General features: G+C 33.8%; 1 protein-coding gene across 1 annotated transcript in view; it reads left to right on the top strand.

The window, feature by feature from the left end:
• Positions 1-12,455, top strand: part of LOC117118646 (multivesicular body subunit 12B-like) — a 15,948-nt gene extending 3,493 nt beyond the window's left edge. The window contains exons 3-9 of the mRNA XM_033263308.1: positions 1,969-2,073; positions 2,172-2,268; positions 4,234-4,363; positions 5,116-5,235; positions 9,936-10,015; positions 10,977-11,041; positions 11,288-12,455. Coding sequence (XP_033119199.1) covers positions 1,969-2,073; positions 2,172-2,268; positions 4,234-4,363; positions 5,116-5,235; positions 9,936-10,015; positions 10,977-11,041; positions 11,288-11,395 — 705 coding nt within the window. The 3' untranslated portion in view covers positions 11,396-12,455. The remainder of the gene's footprint in view (positions 1-1,968; positions 2,074-2,171; positions 2,269-4,233; positions 4,364-5,115; positions 5,236-9,935; positions 10,016-10,976; positions 11,042-11,287) is intronic.
• The last annotated feature ends 2,309 nt before the right edge of the window (positions 12,456-14,764 follow it).

Raw genomic sequence — 14,764 nt, 5'->3', positions numbered from 1 at the left:
TTTTTTTTTTTTGTCTTTCGGTGTGATTAAAACATGCCAATTCTCAGAAAATATTTTCAAATTTTATTATATACCACCTTTTATTACATAGATCTTTTTTAAAAACATAACTGCTTTTATAACATTATATAGACCCACTAAACACAAAATCTGCTCTGGCTTCGGGGGTTTCGCCCCCGACCCCACCAGGGCCCTTATTCAGTGTCCTGGACCCCACGCCCAGAGAACCCCCCCTTGAAATGACCTGGCTACGGGCCTGATGTATAACCATGATCAAACAAGGACGGATTCCACCAGACTCTTGGCATGCCTCTAGGCCTTGCTTAAATTCTTCGCTTGGCGAAAAATCTAAGCAAGCAAGGCCTGCTCGGCCTTGCTTGGATTCTGCTTTTCGCGGCAGCTGCTGCTCTTGTGACATTGATCTGAGTGGCATAGTCCTATATCAGTCATAAACTTAGCCTATAGTTCCTCCGTGATCATACCGTCTGAACTTCATAATCCCTACATCCCAAGTTTTAGTCCAAGAAGCTCAAAATAATACCACGCTTTACAATCCAACCAAAATATTCATACAATTTTAATGCTCAAAACTTTTCATAGGGCTAGACTCCGTTACTGTTATGCTACAGAACTAGGCCTAGATCGAGAGAATGAGTTTCCCCTTCATGATTATTACTATTGAGTCAATTTTTTCCAATAATTTTGATGCAGACCTTAAAACAGTACTACGGTATATAAAATGCTAGGAGGCCTTATGAATCTTCTTGTTTAGTATATTGAGTTTTTAGTGCTTGTCACTGTCACAGGTGAGCAATGTGTGACTAGCAAAAAAATGTACTTCATGAGCAGATGATTAGCTAGGCAAAGATCGAGTACAGTATATTCTTATAATACTGTCATAGAAAAATAGGCGTACCACTCAATAAGAGTTATGTCATTTATAGCCTTATTAAGCAAGGCATCATCCTCAGGACTTACTGGTAGGCCAAGGCACATGTAATACACACACTACTGCTAGTCTTTGGTAATGTATTTATGACAACTTGCAATAAAAAAATGAATATACTTTAAACAAGAGAATTCATACAGGCCTACTTTTACTATAAAGGGGAACCATACACCTATTTAACGATGACAGTAACTTAAGTCAAACAATATTGTACTTTTGATGTTCTAATTTTCCAGTACTGTACATGATCGTTCGGGTGATATGCAATGCGAATGCCTGTCTTCAAAAAATGAGGTCACGCACATTCTGGCATTTCATTGGGTGATGGTGACATAATGCCATTTACCGTACCTTTAGCAAAACGAAGTAGAAATACGGTACCATATCTCTAGCCACGGCGTTTTCAAAAAGTATTGCTAAACAGTAATTAAAGCTTTTGCTTCATTTTTGTGTGTTATTACTTTGTGTTATTTTTGGAATTGCTTTCATTTTACTTTCATTTTGATTTTCTATTATGATGCAATCCACAACTTTGTTAAAGAACTCTACTAGTTTCAGATTTCAGTTTTGTGATAAATTTAGTATGATAAAAGTATTCAGAGAGATTTGATTGGAAATGGCTTATTTCCATTTGGGTCTATCAAAATTAAGTGTTAAAATTAGACATTTAAAGTTGTCGTTTAGTTATGATTTTGTAGAGTAAAGAAAGTAAATATAGAGCATATTATTTTACCCTATTGGAGCTCCTTTGATTCCTGTACCCTGAAATACTGTCCCTTCCTAATAATTTTTTGCCGGGGTGGGTAGTATTTTTAACCCTCTTAGTGAAACTGGACTCCTGCTACACTCATACGACTTGGTTACATGCATAAAAAACATGATCATAATGATGACTTCTGAAAGGACAAAAAAATTGTTGTGATTTTTAAGGTAATATACTACCTAACTATATAATTTTGTGCTTTTTTTTTTCTAAAATATATTTTGTGATTTTTTTATTTTTTAAAAAATAATTATAGATTGAAAAAACTACTGATGAGTCAGATGCAGACCTGTGGAAAGATTCGTTCTTTTCAAAAACAAAACGATATTTTTGTTTTACAAGGAAATTACCAACACCAGATGTAAGAATTTGTATTATTTTCATAAATCAATAAGAGTCTGTAAATGGTTTACCTTATAAATATGATCAGATAATGATTTTTATTTTACATGATTATAGGGATCAAACACTATGGTGCTGAAAGATCTAGCCATAATAAAGGAAAATGACGTTATACCAATGAATTACACAGCTCTGAATCAAACTAAGGACACATGTGAGTACTAGTAGATATCTGGAGTCAATCGTGTCGTCATCGCATTAACTCGCAATGTTATTTTCCTATACCCAACTGTGCACTAATTTTTCATTAGTGCATGGTTTGCTTGATCTTTTTACAGTTTGTGTGCAAAAAGTGAAAACAACTTGTACAGTATGTATTGCGCACCACAATGATTTCTAGGCTAGTGTTTTCACACCTAGCACTACGACACACACCTGCGGAAAGAGAGGGCAGACACTCGCCCAGTCGATGTGGTAATTGATTTTTGACGAGGTTGATTAGAACCCGAAGAAAGTTACTTCAAATTCAATATTATGTATGAAAAATTCCAAAGAATTCCAATGGACCCAAATAAACATTTAATTGAAATATTGTACACATATTTTAAAGACTCAAAGAATGAAGCAACCAAGGACTGGCCTAGATCTTAGCCTAGATATAAAATCATCACACGATTTTACCTGTCTACACCAACCAGAAAGTCGTTAGTTATTCTCTCAAAATGCTTTAAGAAATGTTTTATTCCTTTGACGAATGTCTGTCAAAATAGTAAACTCACGAAAAGTTATTCAAACACAATCAAATATTTATTCATTTTATCCGTACTGTAAACGTCGCTGTGTATTAGAGCATACTGCAGCAACAATCTGCATATGCACAGTTAAGTGTAATGTGCATAAAGATGTACTGATCATATCACTAGGCATTTTTCGTTTTGACTACGCGGCCAATCTACTACGAACTAATAGAGCGTAACAGATATCTGCGCATGCTCACAAACCTTACTTGCTAAATCGGTGTTGTGACAGCTTCCGCGACAACCCCAATTTCTGAATTTGGCATAGTGGCGACTACCCTAATATTGACCAATCAGAACACCGGATTGTTTGGCAAACTGCTGGTAACTTTTTTGTTGGGGGTTGCAATTTTCATCGCATCCGCGATCGAGCATTGTTCGTTTAATAATGAATTAATTATGATTAAAACAAGTGAGTAATTAAATGTTTTATGAAGGCCTATTTATACACATGCAATAAATGAGGAATGAATAGTCACAACATAAAATTAGGTAAATCAGGGGATAGTGAAAAAAGGGCTTTAGGCTTAGGCCTAGCCTTGTCAGGGTGGATTTCGGGTAGGAGAAAACCAGTGGCGTATCCAAGGGGGGGCGTGGGGCGTAACTGCCCATTTTTACACCTTATTCCCCCAGTTTTTAAATATTAAAAAATCTGTATCTCATTCACCGTTCCCCAGGTTTTCGTCAAACAACTTTTTTCTGTCTTAGAAAAATCAGTTCTACAACATATCAAAAATTTTTTTTCCTCCGGAGCCTGACTTTAAAAAAACGAAAACAGCTCTTGGTGAAGTACGCGAACAGTGTCTTGGCGTTATTAGAGTAATTAGTAGAGTACTTATACATGAGAGAAATTATTATACTTAGGTTAGATTAATGCATTCCAAAAAATCCTTTGGGCTTTGCAGGCCCTTAGGAATTATTTTCAAGCATTAATCTACCTTTGTATAATAATTTCCACTATTGTATGGTATGCAACTCTACTAATTGCTTATTATAACTCTTATTGTGATAAATAATTTTGAAAATTAAGAGCCCAAAATTTGTTAATGGTTTAAAAAGCCATTTCAAGCTTTAAATAATGAATTGGATATCTGTACCTTTAATTTAGCCCTGTCTGATCCTAGAATTAGGCCTAGGCCAATAGTAAAGTAGAAATAAATGTAGCTGATCTATCATCCCTGATGTACAAATGTCATTGTGCTTGGACAACACAACATTTTTGGGGGAGTGGGGAGGGGTGCCTTTAATTGTGTTTGTAAAAAGTCAACTATTTTTACTTGTTTTTAATAAAGTACTGTCTGAATACACCTAAAAGTGTATTTGTAATGTCTTTCCTTCTTTCTCTTTTTATACTTACAGCATTTTATTATATTTTTTTTCAGCTGAACAATGTTTAAAGAAAAAGAAAGTAGTGGTACAGTATGAAAATAGATTTACATCAGGTTCTGCTATTTGTGAAGTGTACTTGACAAAAAATTCAAAACAGAAAGTTGCTGAATCTAGTTGCAAAGGGTAAGAACAACAATAATATTAACTAGACTTATAACTATGTCTGTAAAACAGTACATAAGGATTTTGTAAAAAATTAGAAATTTAGAAATAATTAAGAAAGTATAAATGAAAAATAAACATGAAAACAAACTTGACGTAAGTGATGACTGCAGCGGTAATAGTGATGGTGATGTTAACATTTCTTACCATTAAGAAAAAGGATAAAAGAAATAATTCTTGGCGCAACCTGGAATTCACGGTTTCAATCATTGCTGTGTATTTCACATTTGTTCTTGAGCAAGGCACTTCATGTGCATTTAATCTCTCCTCCCGGGAGTATAAATGGGAGCCTGGTGAGGTTGCCTGCTCTTGCCCCGATACGGCAGCAACCTTTAATCATGTGGACCCAATGACAAAAAATAAAAGACTTTTTAGTTAGTAACTAAACATAATAACTAAACTAACATAACATTATCTTTGGGCTTTGCTTTTAACTACTTTATTGGATGCTGTGAATCAGCACGGTACAAGTTAACCTTGTGCCCTATATAGTTTTATTGTTATTCTTATTTATATTCAGAAATTTAATTTATATTTTTATATTGTTATGTTTAAGATTTCATTCAATTTATTGTTGAATATTTAATATGGAATAACATTATTGCTAATATGGGGACTAGTTACCCACATACCTATATAATAAAAATATGAAAACATTAACAATTGTTAATAGTAAAAGGTTTAATAAGCAGGTGTTTATTTTTTGACAACAGGGAAATAAATGGCTTAACATTATCAGTAAGATATGGAACAGGGCCTAAGATACAGCAAAAGGTGACGCAGCAACTAAGCACACCACCAGAACCACAACCTAAGCCAGTACCAGCTCCAAGGTAAGTCATAAAAATTAAGGGAAGGCAGCCACCTTAGAAATATTTATTGCAATATGGGATTTGAACAATGTACCAATCAGCAGCACCAGAAATTTGCTGACAAGGGGTCCGACATGTCTGACAGAGCGATCCAAGCCAAGGGGCTGACAAAGTCTTGGTCGATGGCCCGGAATAAAAACTTACATGTAGTGTTTCTATGGCTTAGTATGGTCCAAAATGTGCTTTTAGACCACAATATTAAGGATTGGCTGTCAAAATAATGTTATTTGGACAGGCAAATTATATATATTTTTTTTAACTTTTGATCCGAAGACCTAAACGTGCGTCGGACAACAGGGGGGGGGGGCCTAAGCCTGTCCGCCATGGAGCAAAAGCCCTCGTGTTTCAGAGAAAATGGCCTAAACATGCTGGAATGTCAAATTTTAAAAAATCTATTTTATACAGATACAGATTAATTTTATTGTCCAATAACTTGGAAATTACATTGCTCACTTGCTATATTAATTAATTAATTAATTATCTTCTTGAATACTTTAAATTAAACTCCCTTATCCCAGCTGGGTAAAATGAGTACTTGTAACGGTCCGTGTGCGCACCCACTGTCCTCATTCTACCACTTCTGCCCATGCAGGAGCCTATCATATACACGTGGAGCGGATGGCTGTTATCCTCTAAGATATTTTTAAAAACAATGGCAAGCCATTCGTGGTAGTATGAGTGCAGTGACTGCACAGTTGAACCAATAACTTTCCCCACTCTACCCAGCACCTTTTCTATTCTCTCTTTATCCCCTTTACTAATATTCCCAGCCAACCCTAACATACAATACCCCCAAACAGAAAACATCACCGATACGTAGAACATCCAACATATGTTCTGCTTAACCCCAAAAGAACCTAGTTTTCTAAGACAGTAGAGTCTACTATTTAATTTCTTAACTACAAAATCAGTATGATCCCTCAACAAAGTTTATTGTCAAACACCACCCCAAGATACTTATAAGAATCTACAATCTCCACTTCTTGACCATTAATGTTTACTTTATTCGGAACAGTTCTGTTATTCTTCCTGAAATCAATGTGCATTTCTTTTGTCTTATTTATGTTTAATTCAAGAAAATTATTTCCACAATACTCAGTAAATCTAAGAATTTCAGAAACATACAGGGAATCATTACCATCATTTATGAGACCAATCAATGCAGAGTCATCTGCAAATTTGATCATTGGATAACTCGGAGAAGTAGACCTAAAGTCTGACGTGTAAATCGAAAACAAGAAAGGGGCCAAAACAGTACCCTGTGATGCACTAGTACTGGTAGACACCATATCGGAAATAACGTTATTCTGTAGCTTAACATATTGAAGACGGTCGACCAGGAAATTAAAAACAAATGAAATTAATACACTTGGAACATTCAAATTAAATAACTTACTTATAAGAATGTGAGGCTGAATTGTATTAAATGCCCAACTAAAGTCAAAGTACATGATTCTCACGCATGGATTAGTTTTCCAGTCATCTAAGTGACAATAAATTCTCTGAATTTTATACAGTGTTGCATGTTCAGTATCCTATTAGTACAGTAGGCAAACTGGAGAGGATCAAGATGATCTGAAACTGTTTGCTTTAAACTATTCAGTACAATTTTTTCAAAAACTTTCATAGGTACCAACGACACTGCAACCGACCTAAGATCGTTATAGCAGCTAATAGGGTGTCTTTTAGGAACTGGGATTAGACATGGTGTTTTCCAAGCCAGCGGAAGTACATGAGAAGAGAAAACCAAATTAAAGATATATGTGTAAGATGTGCAAAAACTGACAAGCACACACTTTCAGTACTCTAGGTAAAATCCTTTCGGGACCAGCTGCTTTCAATGCCTTTAACCCTTCGAAATGTTTTGTTACCTCTACTCCATCGATTAATCTTTCACAATCATATAATGAATCGTTAATCTTATGTTTAAGTTCCAAACATTCATGATTCACCCATGAACTCATGTTTATTAAATCTATTAAAGAACTCATTTAATTCATTTGCATATTGATTGGACATATTAGCATTAGCAATCCTATTTTTAGATGAATTCTACCCACTCATCTCGCGCATTCCTTGCCATACTTGCTTCATGTCATTACATTTAAATTTGTTTTCAACCTTATTTTTATATTCAAATTTGTTTTTACGAATTACTCGCTTCAATTCTTTCTAAATGATTTTAACTTGAGCTGTATCACCATTTTTAAATGCTTTTCTTTTTTGCTTAATCACTTCCAAAACATTTTTGTTTATCCAAGGCTTAAAATTACCATAAACTTTTATTTTCTTGACTGGAATTATATTTTCAGTACAAAATTTACATAAGCAGTAACAGTTTCTGTCAGTTCATTCACGTTTGTACTGTTCTCTTTGAAGATGTTCCAGTCTGTCATTTCGAACTCAAATTGTAGCTGTTCAACTGACTCATCAGACCATTGCTTCACTGTAATAACCTTTGGTTTTAGGCGGTGTACTTTTGGGCGGTATTTTGGTTGTAGCTGAACTAAGTTATGGTCTGATAGACCCAGGTTCGGCAGTTTTCTTGACACGAAGGCATCTTTAACATTTGAAAAACAATGATCAAGGGTAGCTTCGCCCATAGCACTACACTTAACATGCTGGTAAAAATAAATACTGCTTCTATTTAAAGTACAGTGGTTGAAGTCCCTGCTTATTATGATGAAGGCATCCGGGTGCAGAATTTTAATTTCACCTATAACATTGCTCAGTTCTAAACTCGCTTCTTTTGCCCGTTTTTTATCTGTTGGTACGTACACAGCTACCAAAACTACATGCGAAAACTCCCTTGGGATATAATACAGGCGTATAGACAGTACCATATATTCAATGTGAGGCAAACAGATAAACTTCTTTTGATGAACATTGTTAGGGTGACAGTAGCTTTCTTTAAGATAAACCATTACTCCTCCTCCAACCTTCTTCCCAGAAGTTTCCAACCCATCTCCTCTGAATAACATAAATTCGTCAATCTCAAACAGTTGATCACCTTTATTCTCAGATAGCCACGTCTCGGAAAAACACATAATGCTAGCAGTCCTAAATTCGTGAAAATACTTCACATTAGCTCTCAGTTCATCCATTTTATTACACATCAAGCGTACATTTCCCATTATTATACTTGGTAAGTAAGGCCGCCACCTCCTAGAATGAAGACGTTTCCTAACGCCACCAGCTTTGCCTCGCTTCCGACGTCGAACTTCGCATGGTGTATGAATTTGCATACTCTCACTTGGTCTGGGAACGGTTTGCTCCCGCATGGCTTTCAATTCTGCTGACGTGTAACAGAGCCTAGAACAGGGCCTATTTCCATTCGAACTTCCACAAATGATATGAATATGAGAAAGACAAACATAACCATATTCCCCAACATGCTGAAATCATTCGTTAACATCACAAGTCACAAATAGCAATAAGATAAGAATTCTAGTAGAATTCTAATAACACTCAAGAAGACAAATCAAGTGAGCAGTGTCATCCGTAAGAACAGCGCCACCTTTTTATTATTTTTTTATTGCACTAAACTAAACTTTATACAGTATATCTATACATCATTCTATGCTGTTATTTCCCCCATTTTCAATGTTAAAACAACACTTTTTTAAAATTTGGTGATAGTTTTTGCATGCAAAATGTCCAAAACCTAAACTTTGAAGGCTGATTTTTCAAATATCGTTCTTTAAATAGCTGTATTTTAAACGCTTGTAACTTCATAAGAAAATGTCTGATTTGAATTATTTTTTTACCATTTTATAGCTAGTTATTTTACTCTTTAACCCTGTATTAATAACTCAATATGGAGTTTTGCGATGAGTGACTGGTTTGTCTTGACTTTGACACAAATGCTGTTAAGTCTAGCAATTTATTATTTCAGTTTAAGGGCCATGTCTGTGCCTGAATAGAAAACTTTATACCTTGACGTACAGTATAAGTAATATCTCTAAGAACTGATTCTTAAAGCGGAGCACTCACTGACACGATTCTATGAAGAATGCAATGCGATGACTCGTGCGCGGTGGATCGTTTTTATTGACGATTCTTTCAAACGACCACCGACAATCAGCAGACAGCGTCACATAGTCTGGCGCTCTCGGGGAGTGGAGCTGGATTTGTCTTACAACAGTCAGACATCCTTCACACAACAAATCCAATTCCACTCACAAGGTGCGGAGTTGGATTCATCGTGCGACGGTTAGAAGACCGTCGAACGACCCAGTGAGTGCCTGGCTTTATTCTTACTATTAATTTCTCTAAATCTTTCATTTGTAATATAATTTCGTGCAGACTCCAAAAAGACTAAGAGAAGCCATGATTCAATATGTCGTTCTTTATTCGAACATCATCATTTATTTGTATTACCATACATTTTATTGCCCAATAAACATTGTAGAATAAAAATCATCTTCCCCCTGACACGAACAATACAACATGAAAACAAAATAAAAAACCACTAGTTAATATGTTTCACTTCAAATATTCAAATGAAAATCAAGAAAAATTGAGAGTATATGTGGATTTAAACTTTTTAAAATAAATTTTTATTTGAATTTTCATATCTCTGTTGATTAAAATTTGGTTTGCATGCATTCTAAGAAGTATTTTGTATTTGAATGTGACATATGTAATTATATTTTCACCAGAACAAACTTGCCAAGTACAACACATCTCACAACTGTTAAAAGAAGTGGAACCATGAGAGCTATTCAGTTACATAATCAACGTAAGTGACTCTCTTCCAGACTGTAATTAAGAACACACAGACAATAACAGTCTTCTTCAAAATAATTTGTCTAAGGAGATTAGATTTCTCTCGCTCTATACTTTCCTCCATAAATTGTTGTTAACCTTTTCTTTTTATACGGTCAGTATATCGTTGTTTCTTGGTTTGATCTCATTAAGTGTGTTCACTTTAGTTCATAGATAGCTCTTAATGTAGAGGAACTTTTGTATTTTATTGACAAATTAAACAGTGGAATAAACAAGTACAGGATGAGCATAAATATATAAATATATGTTTAAAATATATAAAGAACAAAAACTTACACAAATATCATTAATATACCTAAACTAATTTTAGGTGCTATATAATTCAGGATAATGTTGTTAGTAATGAAGGTATGGTAAAGGTAATGATGATAGTTTTATTGATGGTAGCATTAAAACTGACAAACAATAATATTGTTAATTTTTTTAATTATATTGTATCACTGCTTGAGGTTGTTTCTCCATACCGAGAACTTGGGCGTAGGGCAGGGGTGCAGGGTGCTGACGCCATGGTTTGTTTTAATGTGATGTTTTTGCTTTTTCTCGTTCTTGTTTTCTTTTTGTACAAAATACGCCAAATTAGCTTTTTGCTACTAATGTATTTTTTTTTTATGAAGGAGTTTTTTGAATAAAGATACCGATTATATGGTGGCAAATTAGGTCTAATAAGTGGGTTAAAATAATAAAAATGGCCATTAAGTTTTCAATGCGATAGGAATTTAATCCGCATTCTTCTTTTTATGCACCAACCCCCCCCCCCCCAACAGAAACCAGGCCATGCCCCTGAAGGGTATAATATAATTTTTGATAATGAGAATTATGATAATGACAAAGGTGACAGTGATGATGCTGATGATGTTAGTGAAAAAAAAATAATATTAAGTGTATTAATATATTAAATTATGATTTATTTTCAGCTTTGGATGGTGTAACTTTCGATATCAATAGTGCTTTCAAAGCTTTGTTGAATACAAACACAAATGTAAGATTTATTATTATTTTTGTTTATATGGGATTTTTTTTTTATTGACTAGTTTATATCTTAGTTGACAAGGATGGGAATGAAATTTTTTTTGTCAAATAAAATATTATGGAATTGTTTCATAGAGAGTTAAACATGTTTTCTACAGGTATTTGGTTTAATGACCACAGTAATAAGGTTACACACCTAGATAACTTTTAAATATGTGCTGTATAAGATCAACATTCTTAATAAATTCTCTTTCAGTTTACAGTACCGAATCTCAATTGCTTAACATCTGAACAAATAGAAGAAAAATATAAATATGATTTTCAAACAGAGAAGATTGCCGAGAAAAGATTAATACAATCCTAGGAACTGTATGTGAGGGAAAAGCAGGAAGGACATTAGTGTACATTATACTAAAGTTTTAGAGGGTTATAATTGAGAGTAGAGAGGTGAGGACAGGGGAGGGGAGGAAGGAAAAATGCAAAATACCAAAGGTGATAACATGGTAAAGGTGGACAGTGAACAGTCATTGATGCTGGCTCAAATGTAATATCTTGTTCAGTTTTTGAAACTAAGTCTTCTTGTGTACACTCACTCAAAAAATGTGAACTTGACCCCAGGGCTACCTTTGAGAAGACCAGGGGTTAGGGAGTTATCACAGTGTTCTTTTTAAAAAATTCATTTTTCATTTTATTTAATGCAAAAATAAGCAGTGGTGGATACAAGGGGAGGGGGGTGTGCGAGTTGGCCTGGGCCCCCTACATTTTTCAGAATTTTAAAGAAAATTGAGAAGGGAAATTATAATTAAATATAGGTCTGAGATTCCCTTTTTTGGCCATCTACAGCTACCATAATCAGCTACCATAATCATAAAGTTTCTTACCTCAGCTCCAACTATGGTGGGGCTGAAGTGGTCTAGCTCCTCTGCCTCTGTTTTTACTTCCTGTATCCGCCACTGATAAGCACAAGCAAAATGCATACTCAAGTGTTCTCATTTACCTTAGCACCTTTAAATGAGATATACCTTAGCACCTTTAAATGAGATAATCTTGCACCTATGGGCAGCAAAAAGATATGGTGGGACTTTTTTGAACAGTAGAAAGTTGTGTAATTGAGTTCGTCTAAGTGCTTTGTAGCCCCAAGGAAAAGGCACTATGTAAATACTTTTAACATATTTAACATTTAACAAAAAAAATCATACAATCTAAATGATAAACTAGAAGTATATTATTGTTTGTCTTATACTTTATTATATTCCACATTGTCTTTGATGAGATAGTATAATACATACTTCAAGTATCGAAATGCACGCATCGTGTCGGGATACAATATTTTGACATTAATTATGTGGTCATCAGGTATGAAAAATTATTCGTATATGCAAGCTTATATACACTAGTACCAAAGTGTTTAACCAATCAAAAAACCAATCTAGTAGGTGACATATGTCACCTAGGTAATGGTTTTGATTGGTTATGTTTTGATTGGTTAAACACTTTTATTTGATACTTGGAGTATGTATTATACTATCTTATCTGAGATTAATCAGTGAACTTTTAGGTTGTCTTTGTTGACTACTGTGTTTTGGAAGCCATTGGCAATGCTGTATTTTAATGTTTCTTATTATATAGAACCAACTTAATTATCCCAGACGAAGTGATGTTTACAAACATATTAATCATATGATATTACTGTAATATCACATTTGTCCTGTCCATTTGGATTTTATAATAGCATATTTACAGTTATGGATAGAAATTTACACTCCATTTAAGGTGTATATATAGACTATGTAGAATAGTAAAACTATAATTACAAATCCAAATGCCAAATGATATATTGGAGAGTCAGTGTTTAATTCAAAACCATTCTGTGTGCTTACAGTGTATTTGATTCTAAAATGCTTTCTGATCATTTTGGAACACAATTTATCTAATTATCTATTGTTGGAGTTGTTTTCAGTATTTTTTTTAATGTCATACTAGTCCGAGAGGGATTTATTAGTAAATGTCTTAAATGTACAATGATTGCTTATAGGCTGTCTCTTATACACATCTAGATGTGTATAAGAGACAGCCTAGATAACTAATAGACCACATTGGTTAAATATTGTAAGTAAATTAATACAGAATGTTCGAAGCCCACGTCAACTCCTGTCTCTTATACACATCTAGATGTGTATAAGAGACATATATATGTGTGTGTATATATATATATGTACTTTTCTGTTACGTTTCAATTTTTATTATTGCATTATTCCTCTTCCTGTTTCTGTTTTTTTTTTCTCATGCCTTTAAATCACTTTATATGCATTGTTACATCAGACATGATAAAAGAATGAAATGAACTCAGATTCTATCAGACACTTGAATCACCACAGTGCGTTCGTGGTCAAGTGGTTATGACGTTTCAGTCCTGGTGATACAAAATGCGCATAGTATCGACTTGCCAAACAATTAACATGAAAAAAAAAAATTTCTAACTATACGATGCTATTTGCCTAATTTTTTTTTTTATTAACAATGTTTATGTATATGGTGCCATTTCTTTTTGCGTTAAAACAGTTTTGAGAATTTCTTAGAAAAATTTGCATTATTCATATATAATTTTTTTAGATTTATTAATAATATTATTTATTAAGCTCTCACTCGATCAGTTAGGGCCCCTCTTCAGTAAGATAGTATTCTATAAGTCTGCATTTTTATTTAGCACCGTGGGCACAACTTTATACTAAAAATCAAAGTACTTTCTTCAATTCAAAGAATTAAGATCCACAATGCTTAATCTATTCTAGATTTTTTTTAGCTTTAAATAATTCTCAAACTTTACATTGTACATTTAATGACACATAATTTATCCCCAGAAAAACTTACGAATAAAAATAAAATGTACATGATCTTTTACAACATGGGCTCTACTGGATTTCAAATAGTTGATATCTATTTTAATATTCAGCAGTTTAAATTAAATTTATAATTGTTTGTTTAGTGTATTCTGGACAATAAAACCAACTCGAAATACGTTTCATCATGTGACTGTTATGTCGTAGAAAGTTCAAATTGTTTTTGACACAGATATACTTTTATTTTTAAATAAATCGTGATAGGCATATGTTTAAACAGGCAAAAGTCGAAACTTTATAAATGTATAAGAAATAAAAAGATAAAATTCACCCCAACCAGGACAACTAAGCCTTCGCGTTGAGGCGAAACAATATCAGAGAAAATACTGTCAGTCACAGTGATGTAAAATGCGCATAGTATCGACTTGCCAAACATTTAACATGAAAAAAAAAACATTACCTAAACTATACGATGCTATTTGCTTAATTTTTTTTTATTAACAATGTTTATGTATATGATGCCATTTCTTTTTGCGTTAAAACAGAATTTCCTAGAAAAATTTTTAGATTTATTAATATTTATTAAGCTCTCACTCGATCAGTTTGGGCCCCCTTCAGTAAGATAGTATTCTATAAATCTGAATTTTTATTTAAGATCCACAATGCTTAATCATTTTGTCCTAATCTAGACTCGTAAGTGGCTGGGGAAAATAGTGGTTATCGTTTGCTAATGTTCAGAAAGAAAATTTAGTACTAGTTTAATGCGTGTAATCTTACAGTGAATCAGGGTTAGCAACGAGGCATTGTTATTGTTTGTTTAAAAGGGGAAGTGGATTAATGTGGAGCATCTGCTGATCAATACTAATGCAAAATAAACTCAGCGATATACTCGG

This window comes from Anneissia japonica, unplaced genomic scaffold (assembly GCF_011630105.1).
Source record: "Anneissia japonica isolate Jap-2015-1 unplaced genomic scaffold, ASM1163010v1 scaffold376_len1572418_cov194, whole genome shotgun sequence".
In the NCBI taxonomy this organism is placed as follows: Eukaryota; Metazoa; Echinodermata; class Crinoidea; order Comatulida; family Comatulidae; genus Anneissia; species Anneissia japonica.
Note: the sequence above shows the minus strand (reverse complement) of the source record. Positions and strands in the feature narration are given on the sequence as shown.